The 15,760-nt window shown below is 37.5% G+C and overlaps 1 protein-coding gene across 11 annotated transcripts in view; it reads right to left on the bottom strand.

Annotated features, from left to right (window-relative positions):
- Positions 1-1,109: 1,109 nt before the first annotated feature.
- The window catches only part of cpeb3 (cytoplasmic polyadenylation element binding protein 3), a 59,782-nt gene continuing 45,131 nt past the window's right edge, over positions 1,110-15,760 (bottom strand). For all 11 annotated transcript variants that reach the window (XM_015346669.2, XM_015346673.2, XM_015346663.2 and 8 more), the window contains 2 exons: positions 14,973-15,154; positions 1,110-6,358 (listed from right to left, as the gene is read on the bottom strand). In XM_015346669.2, the coding sequence (XP_015202155.2) occupies positions 6,131-6,358; positions 14,973-15,154 (410 nt within the window). In that variant the 3' untranslated portion in view covers positions 1,110-6,130. The remainder of the gene's footprint in view (positions 6,359-14,972; positions 15,155-15,760) is intronic.

Genomic DNA, 15,760 nt, shown 5'->3' with positions numbered 1-15,760 from the left:
TAAGTAACAAATAGAAAATGGGTTAATAAAAGATTAAGATACTACATAACCAATGCATGCCAGAGGTCTTAGAATGCCTATGAACCAAAGCATCCTATCTCGACAATGGATTCTCCAATTTTCCAGACACGAGTATGACCAAAACCACTAGATAAAGGGAGGCTTTAAGGAATGTGCACAGCCACACTGGTTTCTAGCTAGATCACAGCCCACTCTGAGTAGGACCATAGTCCGAGTAGGCTGGACCATTTATCAGGCTACAAATGTACAGAAATTACCCACAGCTTATGTGACCAAATGGTACACAAAAGACAGATAACAGGGAGCAGGAAAGCATTATGTAAAGATTTGGCAGAAATGAAACTTCGAGTCAAACTTCACTACTGATGCACTGAAACGTGAAGGGTTTGGAAACCTGCCAGCCACGCTTTGTAGATTATATAATTTATGAAAGCAGTCTCACCCAATAATTTAAATTAATTTCTGAGTGCACTGCGGTAGTCAGTGTTGTGTCCAACACTGATCTAATAGAGGATGCTGGTTATAAAAGAGCTGGGCTCTCTTCTACTATAAATATTACTTTTTGTCCATTTTGCATGTGTTTGTTCTGTAACATGCATCTTGTAAGCCAGTGCCAGTGTGCTTTTCCAGTACAATATTCATGAGAAAACTAAAGTAGCCCTGTGATCTTGCTTGGTATTCCCTGATGAGTAGGGTGTGTTATTTAACCTTGGCAAATTGCTTGTGCTCTAGCTGCTGTTCAGGACTGACTGATTTTGACTATTATATATTTAAAGGTTACCTTAAAAACTCTTTGACATCTATTCAATCTCTATTACCATTAACATAAGAGTAACATCATTACTTACATCTTTATCATACCAAATCTGTACACAAACACATTTGTTTTTTTATTTCTTTTAGCTTTTTTTTTTGCTATTGTCCTGACAGTACAACTTTTTACACTTCTGTTTTACACTATCCAGTAAAAGAAGAGATCTTCTTGATGTTAACATTGCAATGGTGCATTCCACTTTTTAGAATCAGAACCTCCCCCGTTTCTTCACTTGGTTCATCCAGCCAGGCCATGCAAAAGAAGACAAGTCTCACAGCATCATACAACTACGTTTAATAAGAGTTGCTTATTAGTACAGAAAAAAATAAAGTTCAAACTACAAACTTGAAGCAGTTGTAAGCAATAGCAGCATTGAGCTCCATGTTTAGTCACAGTACTGCAGTTCCAAACAAGCACAGGTCCAAGTCAAGAATTTCAAAGCCTCATCAGGATAACCAGCAATCAACCAAAAATAAAAAAAAACGTTAAAAAGGTACATTTAAAAGTAGTGGTTAGTTTAAGAAACAACCCATGAACAGCAGTTTTCAATAATGTATGACAGATCACAACATTATACTGTATACCCCAACATGTGTGAAAAGTGAATGAAAAGGTACTATCCAAGTCTAGTACTATATGAAATATACATCTGATAGTTACATGAAATGGTCTCTGTAACCAAATATTTGGTTACATCCCCAGCAGAACGCATTTACTTCAGAGGTTTCCAGGATAGTTGAAGTTAGGGTATAAAGCAATCACTTTGCCAAAGGACTTAAAATACTCTGTGGTATTAAGCTAACACTGGTGCAGCTAAGCGTATCTGAAGAGTATCAGTTTGGTTAGTATTAAGAAACAAATATTAGTATAAGACCACCATACAAATTAGTACGAAAGGCTAGCCAGATGTAACATAAAAACACAAAACCGTGTTGCCAAACCCATGATCTTGTTTTGACGTACAAGTTAGGGATGTCACAATATGTAAATAAAAACCGTATGGCAAACACTTAAAAGCCTTCCTTTATGATAATGTGTCATACCTGTCAGGGCCCATTCAGGGAGAAGATGCTGAGCTGGGAATCAAAAGCAGAACAATGATGAAAACTAAAGACTCACATCAGTGTCTGTTCCCTCCTGTAGCTGGTAAATAATGTTCACTAACAACATGCAAAGGCATTTGAGGTTGGTGGGAGCTTTCTGAATTATGGAAAGGAATGTCTGTAGCACTGACCTGCTTAAAAATCTTGAAAACAACAAGAGTCACAATTACACCCATGAAACGTACAGATCAGGGACCTACCGCAAACTAAAACCAAGTCCATTTTACTCCAGGTGCAGAAAAGCTGCAACGGAAAATAACTAGAAATAAACCAATCAGACGAACATTTTGGTCACAAGTAAGAAATTTCGGGGGGCCATAGGAAGGGTAGAAATGTAAAGAAATCCTTTCATTTTCAATCACCCAAACCACTCAGTATATATTGTGACATCCCATAACTGCCTGAAACAATCAGGTGACTAAAATAAACAGGGTCTGTTTTTCCCACAATATAAGAACATACTTTTGTCTGCTCCATTCTGTTTTTATTGCCCATTCATTCATTACATTTTCAATCACTTTACATTACCAGCCATTGATGGATTTTATCATTGCCACACTAACGTAAACCACATCAGCAAGTTAATACATAAAGCTTTGCATTTCAAAAAACTAGACAACTTTAGTAACAATATTACAAAGGTTTTCAGCTTCAAAAAATAAATGAACAAGACGAAAAAATAAACTTTTAAAGAATTAGCATCATAAAATTAATTTATTCCAAGTAAAAATACAAAATAATATTAATGACATTGACCAGATATGAAAGTCTCTCCCAGAAACAACTATATTAATGGTTGAGAAAAAAAAGTCTGTAAAGAAAATACGAAATAAAAATGAAAAATATGTAAATATGTTTAAATCCTTTTTTAGCAAAAAATCTCTCTAAAAATAACAATGAAAAATTTCTCAGTACAAAGGCTACATTACTATTGAAAAATACTAGCATGAAGAGTAGGTAAATACACAGTAGAAAATGATCTTAGTGAATCACAATGTTTGCAATGAAAATAAATCTGCAATAAAGATTTATGCCTTTTTTTCTTTTTTCGTTTTTTTTTTTACAAACAGTACAAACAGTATTGCACATTACAACAAAGAATCGAGGTTGTTAGCCTTCAAAAAAATCGGACTAATTCAAGTCTTACATGAAAAGAAGGCCACCAATGACCTGATGCACCAAGGGGCTCTCAATCAAGTTACAGTTTAAACACTTTGAATTTTATAAAATAACATTCTTTTTCTTCTTCTTAAGGACTCTCCAAAGTCTTTAATAACGTCAAGTAAACAAATCAGGGTATGTTGTTTTACAAAAACAAAAGGGAGCACATACTTTTAGGAAACATAAAAAGTTCTTTTTTTAAAAAAATAACATGAACAGAAGATTTCTTTCACAATTCTGGTCAGCGTAATAAATGATTAATTATAAATATACAAAAATAAGGGAAACAACTTCAATTAACTTTCTCTCAGCACCAAATGGAGATTTTTTACAACTACATCTTTCTTAATTCAAAAGAATAATCATCCTTGGAATTCTACCTTTAATTATAATTATTTAACGTTTCACAATTCCATGGAAGTTAGATGTGGGGAAATTCTTTACACATCCCTTTTCCTCTGTAATAAGGTAGACTCTGTACTTTAGCTAACTACATCATTATATTAAAGTTATAAAGCTCTAGCTCCTTCAGTTTTTCAAAAAAAAAGCAAATAAGCATGAAAAAAATAAAATTAACCATCTGTTAAATCATTTTCTTGCAGAATTAAATTAATATATATCTTTTTTCTGAATAAACTTACTTAGAAAATATCGATTTCTCTCCTATATTTCAAAATTGAGGTATTGCAAAAGATCATGTCAGTCAGAAAGCACGCTTCATCTTTTTCTTAAAAAAAAATAGCTGACTGTTGAAAACTGTCCAGATACAAAAAGTAGTGCATAACAAATGTCTTTTACAGATAATGAAAAAACATAGAAAATCCATCTGGGCAGGGAAAGCAATATCACAAAAAAGCCCAGAATTAACCTCGATAGGGATACTAATCATCATAATAAGCCATTTTTTGTTTCATTTTTTATCAGTAAAAAAGTATTTTTTTCCTTTTTTCCAAGAACAAACAAACAAAAAAAAAAGTCCATCCTAAGCCAATACTTGCAACTAAACAAAGAAAGAAAGACGTAAGTGGACAAAAACAGGACATCACAATACACAAAAAGACATGACATCTACATCTACTTATGCGGTGTTGTATCCTGTCAGATTGTCCCAAAAACTGCTAAAAACCAGTGTACCCAATCCCACCCCCAAAACAGGCAGACCCCTGTCCTCCCCAGAACCAGCTATCCCGGGTTCAGCAGCCTATGCTTTATTTAGTCATGTTGCAAGCAGCACCCCTTAACTCCCAGTCTTCATGCTAAAAAAAACCCTTTAGCAGGTCACAATTATACTTCAAGCTTTGCAGGATACATCCAGGATTTAGGGATCTCAGTTTTCTAACCAGACATCTCCATTTTGACAACTGTGCAGACAATTCTTTAGCACTCATTTCCCTCTGTTGATATACCCCCTACAATGTGCCTCTTAAATCAGCCCTTTCTCATCCATTGAGAGCCTGACAAATACATTAATCGTTGTAACGGTAGTGTGTTGTTGGTCTGTGTGTATATATATGCATTATATAGATAATCACATGAGCTCTTTGGTTTTCAGGACAAGATCTTAAGCTATGTAAATGGTGCAGGCAGCAGAAAGTTTTTTCAAAACTTGAGCTCACTTTTCTGTGTGTGAATACACTGGTTATGAAGCTTCACATAACTTCTATGTCAGACATCAACGACAGTTAAAGCGAATCACAGTACTAGGCATTATCACCCTACTATATAAAAAATTGCACAATTATATATTAAAGATCACTGCAAAAGTACTTCACCTACCATAGACATAATTGTTTTAAGGATATCCTACATCTAATTTATTTATGATAAACTCTTGTGTTACTTGTTAATGCTTTAATGGACACTGTTTTCTATTTGCAGAAGCATTTAACTGAGGCATGCCTATCTTACGGTAATCAGCCAATTCTTCATACATTTGATCTTTCATTGTAATTGGTTTATATCGTAGTCTATGTATATTCATAATCACTTTGTGCAATGTGGGCAAAATTGTATAATAGACATGGTATAGAAATTCTATTGCATGCAGCAACCTGATTTAAATAAACATGCAGTCAGAGATCTACCAACTTCACGGGAGCTTACCTCCCTGCTATTCTACTCTCTCCAGCAGCAACTGCGCTTCGCTTCATTATTTTTTTACTTTTTAAGTTTCACCCTAGCCTGAACAAAGTCCTATGGTATTATTAGTGAATACCATTTATTTAGCAGCAAAAGCTATTGCAGCATACGTTTACATAACACTAAAAAAAAAAAAAGAGATCTAACCAAACAAAAAAAGCAAATTAAAAAATAATTTAAAGAAAATTATCAGATTGAGCTTATGAGGTATTATTTTTTCCAAGTCAAAATGGAGAGCAAATATAGGCTTGTTATTCTAATTAGGGTATTTGTTAATGACCCAGACTACTGATTACAATTTGTTATATTTTGCTACATTGTAGGTCACCTACTTCGGTTGTTTCCACTTTAGGCTTTTGTCACCTTTGGTAATTTGTACTAGGGGCAATGTCCTACCATTTGTGAAAATAAGTGCATGCTCCAGTCACACAAAATAAAATTATCTATATATTGATAGATAAAAAAAACAAAAATATATAGATTTATATATATATATGGTTATCACTTCAGCATCAGCCAGTACATTGGCTGACCAGGAATAGCAGAATACCAAACCTATGGAACAAGTGACTTAGAAAAAGAAACTTCAGGTACCAAGCAAGATATTTCATGTGTGTTGTGAGTTTTTGTGCCAAAGTGCAAATTCTTTACAGTTAAACTTTTTTTGTGTGTCTTTTTATAGAATATACTGGACGATGAGTTCAGAACAGTAAATTAAAAAAAAGACCCCTTTTTTTTCTCTCTCTCTCTCTGAATGGGAGGAAGAACGCGCCGGGTTCCGGAAAGCTCCCAGCCCGGCGTCAGCAGGCTGTGCGGACCGGCGGTGCTCTGCGGCGCTTCAGTCTGCTGCGGTTGCTGTCGACGGGCCAGGCAGGGCTGTGCGGGCCGGCCTTCAGCTCCAGCGGAAGGAGACGTGGCGCGGCCGGTCGCCCCCCTCCTTCACCAGGGGCTTGTGGAACTCCCTGCCGGCCCGCGAGTGGATACTGGCCCAGCAGTACTCGCAGTAATACTGCAGACAGGTCACGTTGGCACAGAAGAAAGGGGCAAATTTGCCGCCGCAGCGAGTCCCCTGGCACTCGTCGCACATCTGGTCATCCAGGACGTATGGCTTGACTTCAACCTGCCAGGCAAAACAAGACCAGACCCGAGGTTCAGGCACCACTTTCCATTCTTCCCCACCGGCTTTCCACAGAGGAGCATGAGCGGTCTGGAGGCCCAGCCCGCTTCCTTTCAGAGCTAACCTCACCTGCACGGCACGCTTTTTCATTCACACCCTTCACGACCTGTAGCTCACACTTCATTTGACATGAACACTCAGAGCTGCGTTCAAGAACTTTTCCCCAAGACAAATAATTCAGAAACAAAGGCACTTTTTCACACCGAGATTAAAATTATGACTGGGAGAAGCAACCATCCCTTTAGTTTAGAACACCCTAATGATGGGCCCCTCAGGCACAGCTGTGATGGGGTTTTTATTTTATCGCTTGCACCAGAGGTGTTTAAGTCAATAATCTTAGACCTTTAATGTTGGATTTTGGGATAATTCTCCGACATCTCATCCTCATGATGTGGCGCACAGGTTAAAAACAAATCTTAAAAACCAGAGTAGCCCTTTCTCCACTGTGCTTTAATATATTTTGATGTTTATTTGTGAACTACTTAAATTCTCTGCACTTCATTGATTGTCGGCGACTGAACACTTAGGAAGGGTAAAGAGACAGTAAAGCGCCTGTCTTCTCAGTGATGTCTTGCACCTGCATAAAATGGAAAACCACCCGCAGCTGAGCAGCTGGAAAAGGAAATTGCACAACACAACACCAGCAGCTGGATGATATAAAATTATTACCAATGACAGGGACTGTCTGTACAAAGAAATGCACATCAATTTTCTCGCTCACACACTTCCTCTCTGTCAAGAGACATTTTTTCAAACTAAGGTGCATGTATACACATATATAGATATACGCATAGTGAGATACTTTGAACCTTAACCGTTTCTTAAGGTTTGGAGTGATGGCTGTAATTGTAGCCAACTTCAATGCAATGCAAGTCAAGGAATTGGACAGGATAAAACTCCTTATTAATGCCAATGGTCATGAGGGATACATATTGATGCCTATAATTACACCTCCTGTATAATGACTAAACTTAGACAAATTGCCTGTCAAAGTTATATTTAAAAAAGTGGTGGTGGAGAATTTTCAGATCAACACTAGGTGACTGAATAATTCATATTTTTAAAAGGTGGACTGCTGTAATACTATATCTAAATTAGGCAAAAATAAACATGAATGAAAAAGAGCATACTGTACATGTTTGACTGAACTTCTATATAGGTAGCAAACAGAAATTCAATATCCCCAGCTCTTCTATAGGCATTATGTTTCCAGGAGCCCAAAAGGACTCTTCTGATCACACCATACAAAACAGATGCTCTGGAAACAAAAGACGCTGTATGAAAATAGATGTTTTTGCTTAGCAACAAACCATCTGTAGTTTGCAAGATGCAGCAGAACTTTAATGAATTTGTTTTCACACCATTTACATGAAAATGCTGTTGAATGCAAGAAAGATAAAAATAGGGGGCTTTGGTAAATTGAACAGTGTGGAAAACTTTAAAACAATGTTCTTTAGGCAACATAATAACTAAGGTGCAATTTTGTTTGACAGATCAACTTTGAGTGCCTGATGATAATGGTGAAACCTTATTTTCAGACAGTATTCTGAAGAGTTCAGACTATTTCTATTACCACCTGTCCTCTTGAAACAAATTGAATCAACAGAGGACCAGGTCCAAGACTACTTTCACATAGTGCTACTGCTAGTTGTGGGAGGCGACATTTCAAGAAATTGAATTTGCACTAAATTACATATTAAATAGTCAGACGTAAGACTGGAGACCACTGAAACCATAACTTTGTGTCAAAGTCTACCACTTTGCTTAACGTTTGGTACTTTTTGCAATGATATTCAGAAGCTAATGGTTAATATTCTTATACTGAGTACAGTTTCCCCGGCTCTTCTTATAGGAAAAAAACACCAATCAATGCTTAATTCCTCAGTGCCTGCCAGCCTGACTGATATTAAACAGTGATCTTGAAACTAAAGGACCTTGGTGCAGAGACTGACAAACGTTATGCTGCCTGGCATAACAATAAACCTCACTCATTCAAAAACTCAGCTTGATACAGCTGCTTCTCTGATTTACAACGTATGTAGTCAATTCATTTCCTTATGTCCCACATGTACTCTTTTCTGCAGTCCTATTGCCCTTAAACATATTAGTTTGAAGAAATAACAGTTATTGTTGCACAATATACAAAAATTCAATGTTAATATGAAGACCATTTTCAGCTGCAAGTCTTATGCACCTTAGAATATGCAGGTGGTCCTGTGGTGGTCTGGGATTCAGTCCAAGCTGAATCCACATTTCATCCACTGACTCATTGTAACTTACCCTGACCAAGCCACTGTGCCTCTCAAAGTGTGAAACCAAGGTCTGGATCTGGATTATGCTATAGCAGCAATCATTGATGTATTCATCCCCAGTCTCTGTGCACTGCTTTTCTCCTAGTTCATTAGTTGCAACTACAAACTTTGAGGTTACATTATGACCCACATAAAACCCATACCTGGGAAAGTATATCAAATGCAATCATATATATTTTTTTGAAGATATGAACAGTTTTAATTCAAATATGAACAATGGAACAGGCCATTTGTATTTTAGATAGTTCAGCTGTCAAAATGTGTTTGGTGTTTTTTCTAAACTAACTGAAAAACCACTAGAAATACTGCACAAGAAAGTTGCCAGTAAAATGACATTCAAAGCAACCTAAGAATTAAGGTCGTAGCCCACTTTCTTTAGGAGCACAGCTCTAACACAATCTATATCAGTCACAGATGAGAGCTGGTGAGTATCTATTTAATTTACGCTGAGGCTGAACTAACAGCCATGGAAACCAAGCGCGTATAAAAAAGTCTAAGGTTTGCAGAGGCACAGCTGCTGTGCAAATCTCCTCTACACTTTGACAGCTTAATAAAAGGTTTTCCATCGCCCAGGAAAATAAAAACCAAGACCTCAATTCCTCCTCAACATGTGGGTAATAAGCAGTGACTCACAGCAGCAAACACAAAAAAAAGAACCCAATGCATTTAATGCTTGTGGGGCCGACTATGCTCCAGTAATTACAGTGTCATTTTCACAGGCTGCTCTGGCCTCTCAAGCTACCAGTTCCCCTTAGATACAACACTGGCAATTAAAGTACTGTCAAACCCCATTATCAGCATCATGTCTCTGGTCTACAAAAGCCTTCCAGATGAAAATACTGATAGCCATTTGCAGCCTTTTAATAAGACCTGGATTTGGACACTTAAATGTCAAACTGAAAAAAAAAAGTTTAAACAACCAACAAAACTTGCAAAAAAGGAAAACACAAATATATGTAGTGCAATTCCATTTGTACTTTACCAGGACAGCCTGTTCATTAGCAACAGCAGTAACGTGCTGCTCTCAGGGGTAGAGTCTCACTTCTCTTAGACAAAACACAACAGTGCTAGCAAGAGCCTTTCTAATGACAACCTGCCTAACAAAATCCATCTCAAGTGGCTTGTCTGGCTTCTTCTTCCACTGATAGGTCAAGCTTCAAAAATGTAGTTCATTTTGTTATTCTCTAGCTTCAATGCAACTTGGAAGCGATGGGCACAGTTGGAGAACCCCCTCTGAAGAAGGAGGAGTTTAACAAGCAGGTCTGCCGTGTCTGGTCTCCTCTGCTCAGACCCCACAGGTGAAATGTAAGGGATACTGTAAGACAAGTGGACTTGGGCAGCAACAGGGGGACTGGCTGTTCTGACTCTCATCTCTCATCTGAAGGCCAATGGCCAGGACCCAGTACATACGATATTCATCCTGTAAAGTCATGCATAGATATACAAACACACAACTGTTAAGGGTCTAAAAGAAGTGCAACATACTAGCAAGAGTTTTCACCCAAGCAGGATTTAAACAGCTATTCAAACAGACATGTATCCCTTCTCACACCTGAAGAAGGCTCCATGGCTGAAACGTTGTGTTCTTTCTTCTTTTTTTCAGAATGGAATAAACCTATTACTTGTTCCTTTGCAGCCTACGCATGCTGACGCAGCTACCCACCTGAACATGCATCCCTTCTTACAGGTAAAATGAAAATTAAACTGTCTGATTTGGGAAACATGCTCTTTCTGACACTCAAGAGTACAAAAACATCCTTTGAATTTAACCAATTAGTGACAGGTGAGTCTTGCATCCCCATAGCTGCAAAACTCCTGAAATCAACCGAGCAAAGCCCCAGAACAGTAATATCTACTAATATCCATTTTTTGCTAATAAGGGGTATCAGCCTTGTGAAAGACTGGCTTAAAAACAGGGTTGTAAATTTGTGACAAATCACTTAAATCAAAGAAAGACTGTGCCTTCCAGAAAAAAATCAACTTTGATTACAGATTACAACTGTAAAATGGTTCAATTTACTATAATAGGGTAACCAAGACAAATGTGAAAAAGTTGACTTTTTTATTTATTTCAAGATACATTTATTCTAGGACAATATCATAGTTTGGTTTAAATACACAAGTGCAGATTTTCACTGTAGTTGATGAACTTTGAAATGCAGACAGGCTGTACAGTCTTTACTACTTGTTTTCATATTGACCAACCATCAGATTCCAGGCAGACATCACTACACAAAAATAAACTACACAGACATTTCACTAAGATACACCTACCTGTATACAAACTGAAAAGAGACATACAAATAGTAGGTAAACAGAACTATAAACCTGCTCTCTTAAGACACATTTCACACTAACGTATACTATAGGTTTTGAATACTTGGAATTAGCGCATGTTTATTAACTTAATATCTGCAAATAAACCTGAATTAAAAATGTAAAAGCAACAACATTCTGGTTTCTTTAAGTGAATTATAATTTGTAGCGAGATAGTTGCTCTACATTTTCCTCCATAGGTTATGGTTAATAAAAAATTCGAATCACTAAATTTAAATCAATTATCTACTTTTGTTCCCAACGGCCTACTTGCGATATTAATAATAGTTCCCCAACATTTATATAGTGCTTTTCATTCCAAAGGATCCTAAAGTGCTTCATTCACCTCTGAAGTGCAGCTTCACTTGAGTACCACACAGCAAAGTCTGCACCAAAACACAGCATATAAGGCAGCAAAGTGAAAACCAAGGAGGAACTCTGGGTAGACCAGACTGCAAGGCCAGAGTGGACTTCAGGCACTACTCTTAGGTTAACATCCCTACTCTATTGAAAAGTGCCATGGGGTCTTTAATAACTACATGTATCTCTGGTCACCATACTAAGGAACTGATTGGAATTCCTGGTCCAGAGAGAAGAATGGCCCAGCATCACCATTTGCAACAGTGAGCTAGATTTCCTTGGAGATCTCCCATTCCAGTACTGACCAGGCCCAGCCTTGCGTAGCCTCTGACTTACAATAACATGGTTTCCGTTTTACAGTATGCTTGTATTACACAAGTTTTTATATAAGGTGCTAAATAGAATGCATGTTATCACATAAAAAAAGCGACATTTGCATAGACGGAACAAAACACCTTGAAAGAAAGCAGCAAACCGCCAAATACTTAAGGATGACAATTGTACTGTTATTTTGTTTAGACCAACAACTGGATTTAGAGCACACTGCACCCCTGTTACATAACCCGATGGATCCAAATGCACTTAGAAACAAAGGCAGGGGCATGGATGGACTTATGTCTTATTTTGGTAGAAATTATCTCAAATCGTGAATCTATTTACAGACTGATTAATACAATCAGCTATATATATATGTTGTGTCTCTAGGGCCATTTAAAACACAATAAAATGCAACACGGACCCTTGCAATTGGTTCCCCTTACTGCAGCAAGCACATCCTTCTAATTACTTTCATTTTACTCTTGCTTTTTCCATTCTCAGCTGCCTGCAAAAAAATAATCATCTCAACATTGAGAAACCATTGTTAAACAAACATCAGAAACACCCAAATAGTCACTCTTGCAGCCTGAACCCACAGTGTTGCAAACCACAGGGAGACATCACGCCCACTTTGTGCATTTCCACAGTGCGGTCAGTATTTGGACTCACTGTTTTTGGACTCTCAGTCAGCTAAGATTCATCAATCTGATTAAAATTAATCACCATTAGAAATTAAATCTAAATATGGATCTGAACAGGCCAAAATATTTTCCAATATGCGAGATGGCTTTTCAAAAATACATATTATGAAAAATAAAGTGTATTTAACTACAATTAAAGAATTAAAGTTACTACCATTAAACTTTTCTAAGATCTTAGCCAAACCAGTTGTAAGGTTTATTAATTTACTGAGAAGCTCTTAAGATCTCAGATGAAACTAGGTCTCATCATAAACCATTTGAAATAATTGTATGCCTGTGATGTCATTTACGCAAATGGGTATAAGAATTATGCATGTTGTTATATTGTTTGCGTGTGCAGTGTTTATAATGGATCATGTGTTTTAGTTTCATTCATAACATTTCTCTTATATTTCTTTGCCCTCCCTTGAGACTAATGTTGTGGGATCCCACTACAATAGCACTGGATTTGTTTTGACCCTCGATGAACTGAGAGTCTGATCAGATCTTCTATGGTTATAGATTCCCGAGTAGGGATTAGATGCTGAAAGGTCTAAGTTCTTGGGAAGCTAATTCATTCATCTAGTTTCAAAAAGACCTGTGTCTGTTTGTGATGAAAAGAACATGCCAAGCATGCTTAAATTGCTAAGTGTTTTAAACTTTTGCCAGGATCCCATTTCTAGCTGAAAGTAAGACCGCCCTGGTTAGCTGCTCTCTGAATGTGTAGGCAGTCTGGCACAAGCAGTTCTCTTTGGTCATAGTTTAAGAAAAGGGGACATAAGAACTAAAACAGTTAAGCTAAGGAAACAACCCTGATCACTGCAAATATATATATAGGAACGTGCAGTCTAGTAATTATCTTACCAAAGAGTCTATGACTTCAAATGTTTGTGAGATTTCCAAAAACCTACAGCCTTGATTATATGGCTCATTTTTCATAGACTGTATTCTGTATACAGCAGGGCATGCCAAAAAAACAAGACTACTCATATATAATATAAAAAGGGGAAAGCTGAAAACTTAGAGGACAGAGTGCATCACAACAAAATGCAGTATACTTGATTCCTTTCATAGTGTCCTGTACATTCATAGTGTACCTAAACAACAGAGCTTTGACTGCCATAAGCTGATTTTTTAAAGAACTTAAGTGATTTGTTTTCTTTTCTCCAATCATTTATTCAAGGAAATTTGTCACATATGGCTCCCTACCCATTTGGATCTCTTTATAAAATCAGAATTATTTAAAAGTGGCAGAATGATTGCTTTGTAAAGTACAGTTTTAACATTTTTAGGTATCCTTTACCACAAGAAAAGCAGATAACAGGAATACCCAAATTTCTTCTTGATACATAGCGATTCTAAATTGCAGGGATCCAAATACTCAAGGACTACAAAATATGATACAGTGTCATGACATTCATTGCTGTTTTTTAGGATTTTTATTACCTATTTTATTTAAATCACTGGTACTAAGCATGACATATATCAAAACATGCAATATACACATGCCATATTAGATCCTGTAACAGAATTCTTGATTTTGTATGTTTCAGCTGAGAAACAGATATACAGCAAAGCCAGGTTGATACTTCATTACCATTTCTCTTATGACCATGTCTAGCACTTAAAACTCCTTTAAATCCCATTGCCCAAAACAAAACATACTCGACATAAGCCGCCTCATATGAAAATTGGCTTTCCAATGCTGGAATAAAAACTTCCGAACTGCATGCCATCAACATTAGATAACAGGAGCTGTCTTTTAGAGTGCTTTAAGAGTTTACTATAACATCTTTGTGTAACACAGAGAACAGCAAGACATTATCTGCTTAAGCCATTACAAGTTAGCTTTAAATCTCACCACAAGCACCACACCTTCTGAAAGCTACACCACACCTTGAGTCCTTGGAAGAAGACAAACCCCACTTTAAATGTTTGAGGTCTGGATTTTTTTCTGTATTCACTGCAAACATTCATGAGCAACCATAGCAAAACTTTAGGTTTCGATTTAGAATGTCGTGTCTTTTTATTTCGATTCTTAATCTTAATCTTTGCAGGAAGGGCTGGAACACAACGACCATAAAAAAAGACAGCAAAAAAGAAAGCTGTGTTTGCACATGGCAAAATTAACATCTAAATGATTGCACTAGTTTCAGAGAAAATAATCCTTCAGCTCTTTGTCACCTAATGAAGTCTAAGGACAACTGAAAAGCGTGAGAAAACAATTTAAAGATAATGTTTAAGACTGTAGCCCGTGTTCACCATTTTTCCTGTTGAATTACTACTATCCCTGAACATTATTTTGCATTATTTTTAATTCTGGTAAAGGTTTTCAGAGAATAAGGCATAAAAACAACCTTTCATTCTCTCAGACTTTATAGCATGTGGGCTGTCTGAAATAATTCGATATCGCACAAGGGAGTTCACAACATTTTCTAGCCTTGCCTGAAGCCCGTTCCCTCTGGCCAATGACCAGGTAATGCCGCTCTCTCTCTCCAGACAAGAGGCTGCAGCCTCTGGCCCCTGGTTTGATTGGCGGGGCTCTTTCTCCCACTCGGGAGCTCCACTCACCCGCTTGTCGATGTCATTGTGCTGCAGCTGGACGAAGCGGGCGCTGATAGCAGCAATGTAGCTCTGCTGATTGGAGAAAGCCACCCTCCCTGCCCCTTTGGGGTACTTGAGCTCGGGGTCAGTGTCGATGCCAGCGTAGCAGACGCCACCGTACAGCCGGTCCATAATCATGGCGAGTTCAACTGCGGGACAGAGGAGCGCGACATGAGGCGAGCTGCTCACTTCTCAAAAACTCAAGTCGGAACAGTGTGCCTAAGAAAAGTGCCTGGAAAATGTTTCCACATTTCTGTTCTGGGAATATGTCAAGGGAGGTAGGGGTGTTGATAAACCAGTTTCATTTTGTTCAACTTTTGGACGGGTGTTTTATTTAATTTCAGTAGGGGCAGCAGAGCAGCGATCACATTAAGAGGCTGAAAACATGAATAAGAAAGTAAGAACGTGGCGGAAGGGTGAGAGTGTCTTGTATCCATGATGCCATCTGTCACACACACGCTGGCACTGGAGATGTCACGATTGAGGATTAGTTGAATTCATTAGAGGGGTATAAATAATAAAAAACATAAAACTTTAACAGAACTCAGCTATCCTACATCAGTTAAAATCAATTACAACAAAGCAGAGTCTGAGCGTCAGGGACATGACTCATCCCTGCTCACAAAGCATTTTTTGTGTTAAAGTGTAGGTGCAGCAATTCTTTATCCTTGACGTATTATATTAAAAGAACAAAACTCTTTCACAATCTTCCTAAACCATAAAGTTACCCACACCATTTGAAGAGATAAAAAGAA

This window comes from Lepisosteus oculatus, chromosome 4 (genome assembly GCF_040954835.1).
Source record: "Lepisosteus oculatus isolate fLepOcu1 chromosome 4, fLepOcu1.hap2, whole genome shotgun sequence".
Lineage (NCBI taxonomy): Eukaryota > Metazoa > Chordata > Actinopteri > Semionotiformes > Lepisosteidae > Lepisosteus > Lepisosteus oculatus.
This window is presented reverse-complemented; position numbering and strand designations above follow the sequence as displayed.